Source organism: Piliocolobus tephrosceles, chromosome 3, assembly GCF_002776525.5.
Source record: "Piliocolobus tephrosceles isolate RC106 chromosome 3, ASM277652v3, whole genome shotgun sequence".
NCBI lineage: Eukaryota > Metazoa > Chordata > Mammalia > Primates > Cercopithecidae > Piliocolobus > Piliocolobus tephrosceles.
Window position 1 is genome coordinate 143725505 of NC_045436.1, and position 17327 is coordinate 143742831.

General features: G+C 37.3%; 1 protein-coding gene and 1 pseudogene across 3 annotated transcripts in view; one reads left to right on the forward strand and one right to left on the reverse strand.

The window, feature by feature from the left end:
• ATP8A1 (ATPase phospholipid transporting 8A1) overlaps positions 1–17327 on the forward strand; it is a 268024-nt gene that overhangs the window by 202905 nt on the left and 47792 nt on the right. For all 3 annotated transcript variants that reach the window (XM_023224492.2, XM_023224493.2, XM_023224494.2), the window contains 2 exons: positions 9065–9248; positions 9342–9452. In XM_023224492.2, the coding sequence (XP_023080260.1) occupies positions 9065–9248; positions 9342–9452 (295 nt within the window). The remainder of the gene's footprint in view (positions 1–9064; positions 9249–9341; positions 9453–17327) is intronic.
• On the reverse strand, positions 1841–2428 carry LOC111550852 (annotated as a pseudogene).

Consider the following 17327-nt stretch of genomic DNA (forward strand, 5'->3'; position numbering starts at 1 on the left):
CACTTTGGGAGGCTGAGGTGGAAGGATTGCTTGAGGCCAGGAGTTCGAGACCAGCCTGGGCAACATAATGAGACTCCATCTCTACAAAAGAAAAAGAAGATTATCCAGGCGTGGTGGTGTACATTTTCAGTCCCAGCTACTCAGGAGGCTGAGGTAGAGGATCACTGGAGCCCAAGAGGTTGAGGCTACAGTGCGCCAAGATTGTGCCACTGCATTCCAGCCTGGGCAAGAGAGCAAGATCTCATCTCAAAAAATTAATTTATCAGTTTAAATTTAAAAAAAATTTTTGTCCCTTCCTTCCCTCCCCAGAGTCACAGGAAAAGAGATCACAGGGCGTGTGTGCTCCAGTCACACACTGGGAATGGGAAGAGAATGGAGGCCACTCTGAGAGCAAGGTCACAACAGGGTAGAGCTGAAAGGGGAAGCACTCTAGGCCTTCTTGAATAGAAGTGCTTCCCAGTTGAGAAAACACCAGTCCCATTGGCAAGACTCCCTAAACAGGTGGCATGGCCTTGTTCCATACAGGAAAAATTTCTATCTCTTCAGAGCAGGTGTACAGAGAGGGACTACTATCATATAGGCTGACAATATTTAACTCCCAGGATAGTAGCTCAATAAAAGTCCTTAATAACTCTTGGGGGCAGAAGAAAGGTCCTGAGATCTGCTTTCTTCTCCTTCTGTTCTTCCACAGAGATTTAATCACATACTAAAGGATCACGAAATACTTGAATGAATGACACCTGAAGGCACATTCCCAACTCGGCAGTCTTTTCCAAGTCCAGTTCCAACTTTTCAGTCAGCCTACTTAAATGAGTCCACTAGGGTATCCCACTACTATCTAAACTTCTGAGTATCTAGAACTTCCCTGATACTTTTCCGCTGTCAATATTCTTCTTGCCTTTTCCATTTAAGTTTAGACCCTCATTCTCCCAGTCACCCAAATTTGAAACCTCAGAGTCATTTTTGAAGCCACTTTTATTTGGAGCCCTCTGAGTTTTTATTTTCATTTTCATTGTCCTTTCCCTAGATCATATTCAGATATATATAAAACATACTTTGGGCAATCCAAATTAATGTTTTTAGGAACAGCCTCAACCATGCTCTTTTTTATATCAAAAACTGTTAACATCTCCTGTTGCTTAGAGCTGACTGCGACATTACAAGTTTGTTACTGTGGCATGTAGAGGAATGCTGTCACCTGGCCCTAATTCATTCTGAATATACCCACTTTCCCATGAAGAGGTGAATGTTTCCTTCTCTACCTAATAATTTTATTCCTGTCTTCCCTACACATGGAAGAGAGCCTGGAGAATCCAATGTCCTTTACATAGTTCCCTTTATACTCTAGGTATGAACCTTATTAAACAGATTTTGCTTCTTAACAGTGAATAGTCAAAAATGAATGAGAATGGCAATGTTACTTTCTCTTTCTTTTTCTTTTCTTTTCTTTTTTTTTTTTTTTTTTTTTTCATTTTTGAGACAGTCTTGTACTGTCACCTGAGCTGGAGTGTGATGGCGCGATGTCGGCTCACTGCAACCTCCATCTCCCTGGTTCACGCAGTTCTCCTGGCTTAGCCTCCCGAATAGCTGGGATTATAGGTGCACGTCACCACACCCAGCTAATTTTTTTTTGGATTTTTAGTAGAGACCGGTATGTTGGCCAGACTGGTCTTGAACTCCAGACCTCATGATCCGCCCACCTCAGCTTCCCAAAGTGCTGGGATTACAGGCATAAGCCGCTGCGCCCAGCCAAATGTGTCTTGTAACATTTCCATTTATTTAGTTCCACTACCTTTTTTTTTTTTTTCTTTAACTGTGAATATACTTTAGCCATTTTTGTTTACAATTGAAACTCTGGGAACTCAAAATTAACATCCTTGTCCGTGAGCTTCTTATAGACACCAGAAAACGTTTCAGCCTTGCATTCCATGTTGTTCTCTTATGCTTTGTCCAAATGAACCTTTATGAAACTTTTTTTAATTTAATTAAACTGCCATCCAGTTTCACACAGATTCTCTTGCCCACAATTTCACTTGGGAAGATCAAGTCCTCAAAAATTGTCATATACAGCTCCTGGGATGCTTTTGCTTATTTTTTGTGTGGCTTTTTCAAGTTGGCTTAGGCAGAATTCTCCTCTGAGCAATAAAGACAGCATGCTTCCCACTGAACTTTTTCTCCAGTTCACGTACTAGCCGGAGTTGGATTTTCTGGAAAGATTTCAGTTGAGGAACAGGAACAAAGATTATGATCGCTTTCAGGCCACCACCAACTTAGGCTCCTTGGCTGCTATAATACTCAGCTTCCTGAGCTGAGCCTTGAGGTCCGAGTTTATCTCCAGCTCCAGAAGAGCCTGGAAGATGCCAGACTCTTCTAACTTGTTTGGTTTCTTGCTGTTGGGCTTCACAGTCTTGGTGTTTGAACTGAACATGGCCTTCTCCTTGCTAAGCACCAGGTTAGGAAGAGCCTGCTACCATTTTTAAATCTGCTATGTGCTGAGTACAGTGCTAGGTTCAACATAACTAGAAGATATTTTCTGAAGAGAAAATGAACAGCAGTATTGTAGATAAACTAAGCTTTCTGGTGTGAATACCATAATAAATATCTATACCAGGCGGAGTTTCCCTTTTAGTGCCTTTCATAGGTCTATTTGCTAATTAGTGCACACGTGCACATATATTTATAATCAAATACCATCAATAGAAACGGTCCCTATTTAAACCACTTATCTGAATCATTGAAGCAGACGGCAGTACGTTTACCTATAACCACATAAATTCCACAAAAGAGAAGTTTTATATCTAAAATGCATTGCAGAAAGGAAATCTTTTAAATTTGCTTTCCTTTTTTGTCCTATGGAAAGGCTATCTGTATTTTATTTCTGTAGACTCAGCCCCTGTATTGTAAGGTCTCCTGAATGCCCACAACTGCACAATATATCAACAGATGTTGGTTTTGGAGGCTAGAAGAGCTCTCACTCATCAGTCATTTGAATAGCGCAATTTCTTACCAAAAGTGGTTGAATGTTTCATTATGTACCGTATTGCTAAGTATCATTTTTAACACTTCCCATGTAAGCTGCTGTTTTCATTCCAGTAACAAGTTGATGGTGAATTAACAATATTTTGTAGTTTTTGTATATCAGGTTTTTTTTCTTTTGCTCTATCTTAATTTGTTCTCAATGTAAAATTTTATAAATGAACCTGCCAAATTTTAGTTCAGAAGGATTCAAGTAAGATCTTCTAGTTTACGTTGTTCTCTCCTTTTGTAGTTTCTTTAAATAGTCAACAAAATATGAGTCAGTAGGAAATACACTGATATTCACAGGAGAAATCTTAGGAAGTTTGTTGCAAAGAAAAGCACAGCAGATCCCCTCACTAATGATTCTGACCTCTAAACAGGCACCTGGAACAGACCTCAAATTTAAAGTTTGAGGAAGTTAAAGAAATTTAGTAAATACTGGGCTTGGTCACTATATAAAACATTTCAGGAGAACTAGAAAATACTATATTCCTTCATATTCTTCCTAAAAAGTTTTCTAGATTTACCTTCTAAAGGCAACTTTATAGTAATTTTTAAGTTTCCAGTATAAGTCTTTGAGATCATATTGTATTAGTATAATTTTGTGTATATGTAAGAATTTTTTAGGTTATTAATCCCAAAACACAATCCAGTAGGATAAATTATTGTATTCTTTTTGGCTACCTATAAGCAATTCCTTAAATTATCCTTTATTATACATCTATCTATCTATCTATCTATCTATCTATCTATCTATCTATCTATATATACACATATAATCTTCATATTTCATTTAGAAAGGTGATTCATTTAGCTAATCCCATCAAAAGAGTGCAAAACAAGCTTCATATAAGATGGACCACCTATATATTTCTTAGCTTAAATGGTAAAAATTTCCAGTGCTCTGGTCTAATGTTCACAGGGCAGTGAGAGTTACTGCATAGCAAATAAGAAAAATAATGAATAACATGTGCAGAAACTACAGCCAAAATAATATCTGAAAAGCATATTACACTTAGTGCACATCTAGGTTGTATCACAAAGGACCACCCTCTGTTTGTGGAGCCACAGGGAAGGGAAAGGGACATTTACAGTACACATTTGATATGTAGTCTTTCTCCATGGAGTCTCTTCTACCCGAGAAGAAAAAGCAACAGTGGAACAGAAGAGAACTGTGAATAATTTAAATCCTGGATGCAGACCCACAAATGGTTAAAAAAAAAAAAACAATCTCAGGAAAGAAAACAGTGCCTTTATGATGTTTCAGAATTATACGTTGAGTCACTATTGGCGTTTGTTTAGGTTTTAGATATTCTCAGCCGTGGATATGTGATTTTTTGATAGACATAGGAAGAATTAACTTGTTGTGTGGTAAGGTAGTTCTAGACTCATATGGAAATTGTATGGATCTAGAAGCAAGTGTACCAACATCAAGAAAGTAAATAAACTCTGAGTAGAGTAATCTTTTAAGAGGTGGAGACACAGCAGTAGAAAAAAATATATTCTGGAGAATTTTGAATGTGAAGTTAAAATTTATTATGTGCTATTTCTATTACCTGAAGTGAATTCTCCTCTCCTTTCCAGTGCCAAGTCAAATTCTAACTTATCAAGGGAGGCCTCTTAAAGCTCATGTTGATTTCTGAAATTATCAAAGAGGGGCAATCATATCAGAAAACTTTATGTTACACTCATTTTTAATGTCTTATAATTTTCTTTTGCCGTATTGTAACCCCCTTGTAGCAAGGAGCAATTTTTTAAATGGATGCTGTAAAAATAGTGGATCTTTTTTGCTGACTTCAGCTTGACAAACCTGAATCCCTTTCAGCCACATTCCTTCCCTACAGCCTTCTGCCAGGTACTCACAGCACGCTATGCTCACACCCAGAGGCTCTTAGGTGTGTACATGCTCTTTGGCTTCCATGAATTGACTTGGTGCTTTGTAAGTGGGGCTTGTTCCTGTTATATTATTCCTAGTATGCTTATTCCTGTTATACTTCTTAAAATAATCATTTAATTAAATATCTCATAACTCATCCAAATAATCAAGTAAAAGTTATTGCTGGTAAATCCAGGTATAATGCTCTGGAAAGACTTTTTGAGTTGCTAAAAAATATTGCTGTCGAATTTTGGAGTAAACTAACTATAAACTGGGGTAAAAGGAAACAGTACATTCTGGTCTCCATTTTAGTGAAGCAAACCATCGACTATGCCTGAGTGAGATTTCTGCTACAAAAACATGCAGACTTTCTTTTTTTTTTTTTTTTTTTTTTTAAAAAAACATGCAGAGTTTCAAACAGCAGACCGCTATGCAAAGTAAGGTTCTTTGCCCTGCATCACAATTTGTACATTTATACTTTGAGTTAAATATTTTAAGAATGTGTATTTTATTTTTTATGAATCTCCACTTAAATCCAATATCTTTGTTTAGCAACCAACTGATATTTCAGATTCATCAGAAAAGAAGGCTTTCATTATGTCTTTTGTTTTAATTTTTTATTTCCATAGGTTTTGGGGGAACAGGTAGTATTTGGTTACACGAATAAGTTCTTTAGTGGTGATTTGGAGATTTTGTGCACCTATCACCCAAACAGTATACACTGTACCCAATTTGTTGTCCCCCTCCCACCCTTTCCCCTGAGTCCCCAAAGTCCATTGTATCATTCTTATGCCTTTTCATCCTCACAGCTTAACTCCCACATATGAGTGAGAACATACAATGTTTATCCATTCCTGAGTTACTTCACTTACAATAATAGTCTTCAATTCCATCCAGGTTGCTGTGAATGCCATTCATTCATTCTGTTTATGGTTGAGTAGTATTCCATCTCATTCATATATGTGTGTATCTGTGTGTGTATATATATACACACACACATATATATTTACATATGTTTACATATATGAATCTATTTCATATATGAACATATATTTACATGTATATTTGCATATATTTACATATGCATATGTGCATATATACACACACATATATATACATATATATACACACATATCACCGTTTCTTTATCCACTTGTTGATTGATGGGCATTTGGGCTGGTTCCATATTTTTGCAATTGCAAATTGTGCTGCTATAAACATGCATGTCCCAGTAACTTTTTTGTATAATGACTTCTTTTCCTCTGGGTAGATACCCAGTAGTGGGATTGCTGGATCAAATGGTAGTTCTACTTTTAGTTCTTTAAGGAATCTCCACAGTGTTTTCCATAGTGGTTGTACTAGTTTACATTCCCACCAGCAGTGTAGAAGTGTTCCCCGATCACTACATCCACACCAACATCTATTCTTTTTTGATTTTTTTTATTATGGCCATTCTTGCAGGAGTAAGGTGGTATTGCATTGTGGTTTTGATTTGCATTTCTAAAGAGCTTCTGCACAGCAAAAAGACCAGTCAGCAGAGTAAACAGACAACTCACAGAGTGGAAGAAAATCTTCACAATCTATATATCCAACAAAGAGCAAATATCCAGAGTCTACAAGGAACTCAAACAAATTAGCAAGAGAAAAAACAATCCCATCAAAAAATGGGCTAAGGACATGAATAGACAATTCTCAAGATATGCAGATGGCCAACAAACATATGAAAAAATGCTTGACATCACTAATGGTCAGGGAAATCCATTATGTCTTCAATCTTATTCCAAGACGGTCATCCACTTTTGTTTTTCTTTTTTTTTTTTTGAGATGGAGTCCCGCTCTGTTGCCCAGACTGGAGTGCAGTAGCACCATCTCAGCTCACTGTAACCTCTGCCTCCCGGGTTCAAGCGATTCTCCTGCCTCAGCCTCCCGAGTAGCTGGGACTACAGGCGTGCGCCCCTATGCCCAGCTGATTTTTTGTATTTTTATTTGAGACTGGATTTTACTACGTTGCCCAGGCTGGTCTCGATCTCCTGACCTCGTGATCCGCCCACCTCAGCCTCCCAAAGTGCTGGAATTACAAGTGTGAGCCACCAAGCCCAGCTAGCCATTCACTTTTAAAGCTTGGTAACGGAAGCAGATGCTCTGGCTAGTAGCAGCTGCAGTGTGCTTTTGAAATGTCTCTCACTATATCGTTAATCTTTTTTTCTTAAATGGGCATTGTTGCTAATGGCAGTCCTACTCTTTGTTTTCAACACCTAGTTTAACCATACAGAATTGAATGAAAATCCTCAGCCAATTTTAATTTGGGTGTTGAAAATTACAGTATCAAGCAGAGAAAGCAGTGTTTGATTGTGATCACCATGAAGAAAACTAAATTTAGTCCAACTCTTTTCTGATGCTTTTTTAAAATCACTAATATCAGCTCACCTTGCAGAGATTTCTCCTTAATCACAGGTTTAGTTTATGGAAAAAGTACCACTGTTTCCTAGTTCCATTGAACCCTTGGTGTGACTTCATAATGTATTCATATTGTTAGACTATTAAAGGGAATTTGATAAAGCTTTCAAATACTTCTCTCTATTCATGCCCATTTCCCATTCTAGATCGCTTATTGGTGAGCATTCCTTTTTGACATTTACTAAATGTCAACTATAGTCCATGTTTAAACATTGGCCTAGAGCCAGTGGACTTACCAGTTTATATTAACCTGGTAAGAAAAATTAAATAAAATGTGAAAATGAAATGAAAATTGCTTTGAAGAAAAATGAAGCTAACAGTGAAATAGCCTGCTAATGGCTCAGTAGGCATTCATTTCCTTGCTGAGTTCACAGTTGTGTCATTTTGTACTATTGCCAGATTGTGAAAGGAAATCCAAAGAAAAAATTAAAAATAGTTTTTTCATATAGCGACCATTTATTGAGTATCTATTTTGGATCAGGCACTAAAAATACAAAGAAAAGATCAATTGACTCTACAAGCAACTCACAGTCTAATGCAGTGATTCTCAGACTTGAAATAAAAACCAGAGCTACTCTGGCTGAAGCAGTTCATAAGGGCAGTGGGGCTCCTGAGGGTACATATCTGTGCAGAGTATCTACCACGAAAAATTTTTCCTGTGGAATGATCAGGAAAATGGACAAAGATGTATCAATTGTCTCAAAGTAATGATCTTCATTTTTAAATAGAATAGTAAATGATTTTTCAGATGTTTTAGCAGATATTTATTATTAGACATCTATGCCACATAACCTTGATAAATAATGTAGCTCTGAGATGTTTTTCTTGTATCAACATTATGTACATTAGTTATCTCTTACTGTCTAATTATTAGCTTAACAGTTTGTTAGACCAATTTATTGTATAGTTTTCCTGTTTTTCTCTATAGTTTCCAATACAGCGTATACAGTGTATTATGCTGATGCATTCTGTCTTTGAACCCTTCTGCCCTTGTCCTAATGTTTATTTCTTAAATGGCTTTAAAAAGTCTGTGAAAAGTAATTCCAAATCTAATACCAAATATGATTTTAATAGAGATACTGGTGTCTTCTGTTCCCGGTCCGCATTTGTATAAGAGGTTGCTTGATTTCTACTTGACTGTTAGTGTCTTTGGAAGAAAATGAAGCCCATGAACCATAATCAGATATTTGGCATTTACCATGGTGTCTGAGAATTAATTTAAGTAAAGTTTTAAGCATATAGTCCATTATGTAAGATCAGATTGCAGAAGCTCAAAACTTTGACTTTCCAGCTACTATATAGGATTTAGTCAGTGTTTGACAGCATTTATGACATTGTTTTTAATTTGCAAGTGAAGAATTAGAAATTCTAATGTTTGTTAGGAAGTAAAGGCATTTCTGAACTCAAATGTTATTTCTTTAACATATTAATGCAAGCATTCTGGCAGGCTAATGCTTAACAAAGCATTCTCTCTTCTACCTGTCACCTAGGGGTTTGCCTCTGAGATTTGTTTTTATTTATTTATTTTAATTTTTCTTAATACGGTAACCAGGTTAACAGATGAGTAAACATTTGCAAACCTAAAACTTTATCATAAGGTTTCTTCAGAGAACTATTCATTTAGGTCTTTTGTATCTTTTATCCTTCAACACAGTGGCATTTCAAAATTCCTTTTTTCAGAAAACAGTAATTGATAATATGTTTCAATTTAAGGGTTTCTCCTCTTCAAAAATCTGAAGTTGTTGAGATGGTTAAGAAACAAGTCAAAGTCGTAACGCTTGCAATCGGTGATGGAGCAAATGACGTCAGCATGATACAGACAGCACACGTTGGTGTTGGTATCAGTGGCAATGAAGGCCTGCAGGCAGCTAATTCCTCTGATTACTCCATAGCTCAGGTAAAGCGTCATTTCTGCAAAACACATCATTCCTCTCAGTCAACTGATGCTTTGAAAAGGAAAACACTAATTTTTTCCCACTCTTCGTTTTAGTTCAAATATTTGAAGAATTTACTGATGATTCATGGTGCCTGGAACTATAACAGAGTCTCCAAGTGCATCTTATACTGCTTCTACAAGAATATAGTGCTCTATATTATCGAGGTAATAGCAGATTAAATTTTAAATCCTTGTCATTTGCATACATATTTAAAGAAATTTCCTCTTTGGAGACATTTTCTCATTGTTTTAATTAATATTTTATTTGCCAACTTTTTATAAATTCTAAATGTATTAAAACAAAAAGGTGTACTGTAATCCCAGCACTCTGGGAAGCCAAGATACGTGGATCACTTGATAGGAATTCAAGACCAGCCTAGTCAACATGGTAAAACCTCATCTCTACTAAAAATACAAAAGTTAGCCAGGCATGGTAACAGGCACCTGTAATTCCAGCTACTCAGGAGGCTAAGGCAGAAGAATCACTTGAATCCAGGAGGCGGAGGTTGTGGTGAGCTGAGATTGTGCCACTCTACTGTAGCCTGGACAACAGAGTGAGACTCCATTTCAAAAAAAAAAAAAAGTTTGTCAGCCATGGAGAATTATGTTTAAATTCTAGCTAAAAATGTTATGTTGCTTTGATAAGAAGTGTTGAATTAGAGTTGCTAATGAGATAATAATGTATTTAATTTTAAAACTGCATTATTCCTAATGCATAAATTAGTCTGTAAACTTGACTGTATTTTTAATAAAACTCAAAAACATACAGAAGAAAGCAATGCACCATGAAGGGATAATACACATGTAGAAAACCTATTTTTAAAAAAAGGTGAGGGAATGAGAAACATTGAACTAAGCTAGCACTTCTAATTCTGAGAGGAGACAAAGTAGTGCAATCAGGAAAAATATGCAGGTAGCTTTGCTAGTATTGTTGCCTCATTGTTATTACTGTGTTTCAAAACTTAGATCTTTGTTATATACAAGGATCCCTCTCTATCCAGATCTGTTTTTATTTCTGTGTTTGGTGAGTAGCAAGAGTTCAGATGATGAGAAATTTGTCTAAAAATTATCAGAATCTTTAGTTTCTGTGTCGGGATAGCAAGGGATTTGTATAATTTGTTTTATGTGTCAAACATAACATAATTTTAAAAATGAAAACCCGAGTCAGGAATACCACTTTTAAAAGGATGCATTTGTTCTGTGAACAATTTATAGCACCTACAGAGCCCAGGCACCAGGCTTAGTCCAACAACTACAAAGTAAATCAAGCGTGGTTCCTGTCCTCCAGGAGCTTGCTGTATTACTCTGTTCTCACACTGCTGATAAAGACATACCCAAGACTGAGCAATTTACAAAAGGAAGAGGTTTAATGGACTTACAGTTCCACGTAGCTGGGGAAGCCTCACAATCATGACTGAAGGCAAGGAGGAGCAAGTCGCATCTTACATGGATGGCAGGAGGCAAAGATACAGAGCTTGTGCAGGGGAACTCCTCTTTATAAAACCATCAGATCTCATGAGACTTATTCACTGTCACTAGAACATCATAGGAAAGACTTGCCCCCATGATTCAGTTACCTCCCACTGGTTCCCTTCCACAACACATGGGAATTCCAGATGAGATTTGAGCCAAACCATACCATTCTGCCCCTGGCCCCTCCCAAATCTCATGTCCTCACATTTCCAAACCAATCATTCCTTCCCAACAATACTCTAAAGTCTCAACTCATTTCAGCACTAGTTTAGAAGTCCACAGTCTGAAGTCTCATCCGAAACGATGCAAGTCCCTTCTGCCTATGAGCCTGCAAAATCAAAAGCAAGTTAGTTAGTTCCTAGATACAATGGGTGAACAGGCAATGGGTAAATACAGCCACTCCAAGTGAGAGAAATTGGTCAAAATAAAGGGGCCAAAGGCCCCAGGCAAGTCCGAAATCCAGCAGGGCAGTAAAACCTTAAAGCTCCAAAATGATCTCCTTTGACTCTATGTCTCACATCCAGGTCAAGCCAATGCAAGAGGTGGGTTTCCATGGTCTTGGGCCGCTCCGCCCTGTGGCTTTACAGGATACAGCCTCCCTCCCAGCTGCCTTCACAGGCTGGTGTCAGGTGCACAATGCAGTCAGTGGATCTACCATTCTGGGATCTGGAGGACAATGGCCCTCTTCTCAGCTCCACTAGGTGGTGCCCCAGTGGGAACTCTGTGTGGGGGCTCTGACCCCACATTTTCCTTCTCCACTGCCCTAACAGTAGTTCTCCATAAGAGCCCGGTCCCTGTAGCAAACTTATGTTTGGGCATCCAGGCATTTCCATACATCTTCAGAAATCTAGGCAGAGGTTCCCAAACCCCAGTTCTTGAATTCTGTGCACTCACAGGCTGAATACCACCTGGAAGCTGCCAAGGCTGGGCCTGTGATGGAAGGTGCTGCCATGAAAACCCTGGAGACATTTTCCCCATTGTCTTGAGGATTAACATTTGGCTCCTCGTTATTTATGCAAATTTCTGCAGCCAGCTTCCATTTCTCCTCAGAAAATGAGATTTTTCTTTTCCATTGCATTGTCAGGCTGCAAATTTTTTTTAACATTTATGCTCTGCTTCCCTTACAAAACTGAATGCCTTTAAGAGCACCCAAGTCACCTCTTGAATGCTTTGCTGCTTAGAAACTTCTTCCACCAGATACTCTAAATCGTCTCTCTCAAGTTCAAAGTTCCACAGATCTCTAGGGAAGGGGCAAAATGCTGCCATTCTCTTTGCTAAAACATAACAAGAGTTGCCTTTGCTCCAGTTCCCAACAAGTTCCTCATCTCCGTCTGAAACCACCTCAGCCTGGATTTTATTGTCCATAGCATTATCAGCATTTTGGTCAAAGCCATTCAACAAGTCTCTAGGGAGTTCCAAACTTTGGCACATTTTCTTGTCTTTTTCTGAGCCCTTCAAACTGTTCCAACCTCTCCCTGTTACCCATTTCCAAACTCACCTCCACGTTTTTGGGTATCTTTTCAGCAGCACCCCACTCTATTGCTACCAATTTATTGTATTAGTCTGTTCTCATGCTGCTGGTGAAGACATACCCAAGACTGGGCAATTTACAAAAGAAAGAGGTTTAATGGACTTACAGTTCCACATAGCTGGGAAAGCCTCACAATCATGACAGAAAGCAAGGAGGAGCAAGTCACATCTTACATGGGTGGCGGCAGGCAAAGCAAGAGAACTTGTGCAGGGGAACTCCCCTTTTTAAAACCATCAGATCTTGTGAGACTTATTCGCTATCACAAGAACAGCATTGGAAAGACTTGCCCCCATGATTAAATTACCTCCCACTGGTCCCTCCCACAGCACATGGGAATTCAAGATGAGATTTGGCTGGGGACACAGCCAAACCGTATCACTTGCCGACAGAAATACAATGCAATCGACATTAGCAAAAAGCAAAAAAAAAAAAATTAATGCCAGAATATTTTATCTAGCTCAGTGTATTCAAAAGATTATCATTGTCACCTGTATTCACTGTAAAAAAAAAAAAAAAAAAAAAATCTGGAGTGTATTTTACATTTATACCACATCTCAATTTGGACTAATCACATCTAAGTGTTCAAGAGCATGTGTGGCTAGTGGCTACCATGCTGGGCAGCACAGCAATGGTAGATAAATAAGTGAACTGAATGGTTAATCAAGGCATAATAAATATGTTATTTGCCTTTTTTTTAAAAGTGGCCTTTTTATTGACAGAAGCTATATTTATAATAATTATAGGTGTTATCAGTTTCCTGTTCCTGTTGGAGCTCTGCAGATCATGACAATGGCCTTCCCATTGTTAAGAAACCTCCATCTCCCACTCCTGTCAAGGACCCACCACGCCCTCATAAATCTGCCGAGGGTTCCCTTACAAATAGATGTTTATTCCTGCCACTTTACCATTTTATCTGTTGACTCTTTCTACACATCTGTCAAAAAAGATACAGCCAGGCCGGGTGTGGTGGCTCACGCCTATAATCCCAACACTTTGGGAGGCCGAGGCGGGTGGATCACAAGGTCAAGAGTTCAAGACCAGCCTGGCCAACATGGTGAAACCCCGTCCCTACGAAAAATACAAAAAATTAGCCTGATGTGGTGGCAGTCGCCTGTAATCCCAGGTACTCAGGAGGCTGAGGCAGGAGACGTGTTTGAACCTGGGAGGCAGAGGTTGCAGTGAGCCAAGACCACAGCACCACACTCCAACCTGGGCAACAGAGCAAGACTCTCTCTCAAAAAAAAAAAAAAAATCCAGCCATCTCCTATATGGAAATCATATTCTATCCTTTACTCTGAGAAGTAACAGTATAAACAAAGTATGTTGACACTTTCGTTGGGGGCTGGTGTATATTTGCTTCACCTGTTCTTTGTGCCTCTGTCAGAATGCTTATCTCCTCGTTAAATGTTGACTGAGTATAGTTCTTATGAGTCAGGCTAGTAAAATTGAAACTTAGTTTTGAAGTGTACAGGCAGTTTTGTGTAATGGTCACTAAAAAGGTTACAACCTATTAGACAAAATAACCTAATACGTGGAAATATAAACAAGGTACTTAAATGAACTTACTCATTCATTACTGCTAGATTTGGTCTGGAATAGTCTGTATTTTGAAGCAAAATGCACTTCTAAAATAGTTTATGAGATCCAAAAAAATATTCTTTGTTGTTTATATAAATGTGTAGTTCTTTTTTAAAGTTAATTATTTTTCTATTCTCAATCCCTTCTATATATCTAGCTTTTCTATTTATATGTTCTTCTCATTCCAGAACACTGACATTCAGATATCAATTTATACAGTTTATTTACATAGATTTATCAAGATACCAGGAATTTAAAGCCACTGCCAGCAATAAATCTGCTTATAAAAAGATAATTTTATAAAATAAGAATGCTCAACTTGTCGCTTTTTAAATCTAAATTGACAACAATGAAGTAGACAAAATTTATGTACTAATGAGAAAATAAAAACATTAAACTCAAATGAAAACAATCTTCATGCCCTGTTTCACGCCCAGAATTACGTGGTTTGTGGTTGATTAACCCTAAACTTCACTTGCCTTTGATTTTAAAACCTCTTCATGAGATATTTGACACTGATCAAATTCTTTACACATTGAAAAGGAAGTGAGTTCTAAACTTTACTTGAAATCTCATTTGTATTTTTCTCAACAGTTTGTGGAAATGTGTTTTGAATATAATTCAACTGTCTTGGAAATGACCTTTTAAATCAATTCCCAGATACCCAACTTTTGCCAGCTAAAACAAGTTCTGCAGATGTTAATGGCTCATGTCAATACTGTGAATGAATAGACAGAAAACACATCATTGAATGTCTCTAGTGAGGACAACTGCCAGTCTCGGATCTCTCCTTTCAGTTTTTTGTGCTGATCAGGCGTGGGAGCAGAGGACTCATTGACTATTTGTAAGCTGCTGTTTAATATGCAGAAATGCTCCATTGGGAAAATGAATGTGAAGCTTTAGCTGCCACGCCTCTACTGGAAGGTGGAATTTCGAAAATAATGCCAGGAGAAGCAGGTCTAAAATTTCTTTGCTAATAAAGGAATAGTCTTGAACACTATGCATTTTATGGATTTAAAACTACAAACACTGCTTTTCTCATTGCTATATTGCTTAGGAATGTCACTATCTAGATATTCCATTGCTGTACATTACAGCCAGACGAATACAGATTTGTCAGATGGTTGTATAAAGCTCTTTCTTACAGGAGCTGCCCAGGGGCAGCTCTAGATGTTTGTTTAAATTATTGGCTCTTTTTAAAGAGAGATTTTTTTATTTCTCTGATATGTCTGACTCCTTCCTCGTAAAATAAGACCTCTTCTTTCAAATGATAGGCCACATCCAAGTTTTCTGGGAAGATCTCAAAACCAAGTTGTGTTTCTAATTTCCAGAAGCTTTGATAAAAGTCAATAAGGTGACACTGTCCCAGCAAGTGGTGCTGGGAGTTGAATTCCCTGTGAATTTAAATAACCTAAACACCTCCCCAGAGGGAGTGGTGTTTTCTTTCTGGATCCATGGCTCTGGTTGAATCAGAGGAGGTGCTTTTATGTATTTAGGATAATTTAGGTGTTGTTTTATTTTGCATGGAATATGTTCCTAATATTAACTGCAATCTCAGCCTAACTTGTTAAAGACCTTCTCTTTCTCCTTTAAGATACGTAAACTTGAATGTCAAAATATTGGTGTGAAAATGTAAGGTACCCTATTTAAAGTTTCTGTTCTTACCTAGTCATTTGTTCTTCTTTAAAAATAAATTAAAATATTAACTCTTAAAAATCCAGGAAGTACATTTCTAAAAACATGTTCACCTACCTTTCAGTAGGAAAAATAAAATGATAAAAATGTGTTGATAGCTTTCCACTTAAAAACTGCCATAAAGCATAAAGCAGTTCATGCATTTTAAAATACACCTGGAAACAAACATGTTTACTTGCAAATTATTTCAAATTTGAAACTTGTAAATAATGATTTGAGGGAGGATCTTAAATTTCAAGCTCATAGTAGCCTTTGAATCAGCACCAAATATTAGATACAAAGAAGCTAGGGGACCATTCATATTTACTAATGTTTGCCCACACACAAACTTACTAACATAAACTTCTCAATGTACAGTATTGATGATTGCAAATGCATTTAGAACTACAACCTTTGAGCCAAATCATGTCCATTAGACGAATTTAGTATGCAGAGCGCTTCGGCTTTCTTCAGACCAACAGAGGTTAGACTGTGTCTTCATAGATTAGAGAGGCTATAATTGAAAGTTTGTTTTGAAATTCCTTATATTTCCATCATACCTTAAGAAATCTGAAAGAGCTTTTTAGAATGAATTACTACAGTAGATCACAGTTGTCTTCATGGAAAATAGCCCTATCACTCTGAGTATCCCAAATAGGTATTTACATAATCCACATCTCAGGCCAAATGTGAAAACACAATAGAGAGCATTAATGTCTGTTTTGTCAATTTGTGTATACTCGCCAGGAAAGAAGAAACTTCACTTCATGTGAAGATGCTCAGTTCTTTTAAAGTTTGCATGCATCAAATGATCTGGCTGTTTGCTTAGGGCAAATTATCAAAAATTTTCCATAAATACATGTAGCAAAGCAAGTAAGAATTTCAGATTTGACTCTAATTTCTCTGCTTTTGTTTTATTGTTGTAGTTAATATGTGTTACAGCTCTAACACAATTTGGACTTATTTTTAATGTGCTATTGCTCCTTTGTTTTCTTTTCCATCTCATAAAGCAGACATTAGTTTTTATACATGCTCAATCATTCCTTTCCACTATAAAAAGGAAGATCAGTGTGGGTACAGAACCTGTTCATAGGGAGGCCAGCCTGGGTACATATTGATAAATGGTGAATTTGTAGCAATTCATGCTTCCATAATGAGGTTAAATGAAACGTGAAGTGTAGCAAATTCCCTGCAACTCTGATTCAAAAATTCACTTGAGCCGCATGTCAAGACTGCTCTCCTCTAACAGTTTTGTCCTTATCGTTGTTGTTAGGTTTTGTTTTTGTATTTGTGCTTATGTAATCTCATTGCTGGGCCAGGCTTTGTACTCTCCCAGATCCATTTGATTTTTAGTTATACTTCAGGTCTACTTTTTAAAAACAATAATGTAGGTACTATTGTTTACTAATAGTCACTTTAATTTTTCTTATGTTTTAAACATGCTGGAGAAACTTTTGTCCGTGTTGTCCCTTAATTTTGTTTCCAAAGTTAAGATTTCTGGTTTAAAGAGAATTGTAAAATATGTAAGAACATCACGCTCTAGTCAAGATAGGGTTTTATCAATGAATAAAATTTAAGTAAAATATTTTAATATATAAACTCAAATTTAACATTCCAGCAGCAGTGGTTATCAAGAACTGTTAAGAAAACTCATGTACTTTGACCTATTCCACCTTGAGAATTCACCCTAAGGAAAAAGAGATATGTATGGTTTCAGTTTAGAGTTATTTATAATAGCAAACAACTGGAAGCCAGCTAGATGTCCAAAATAGTTACATCTGCAC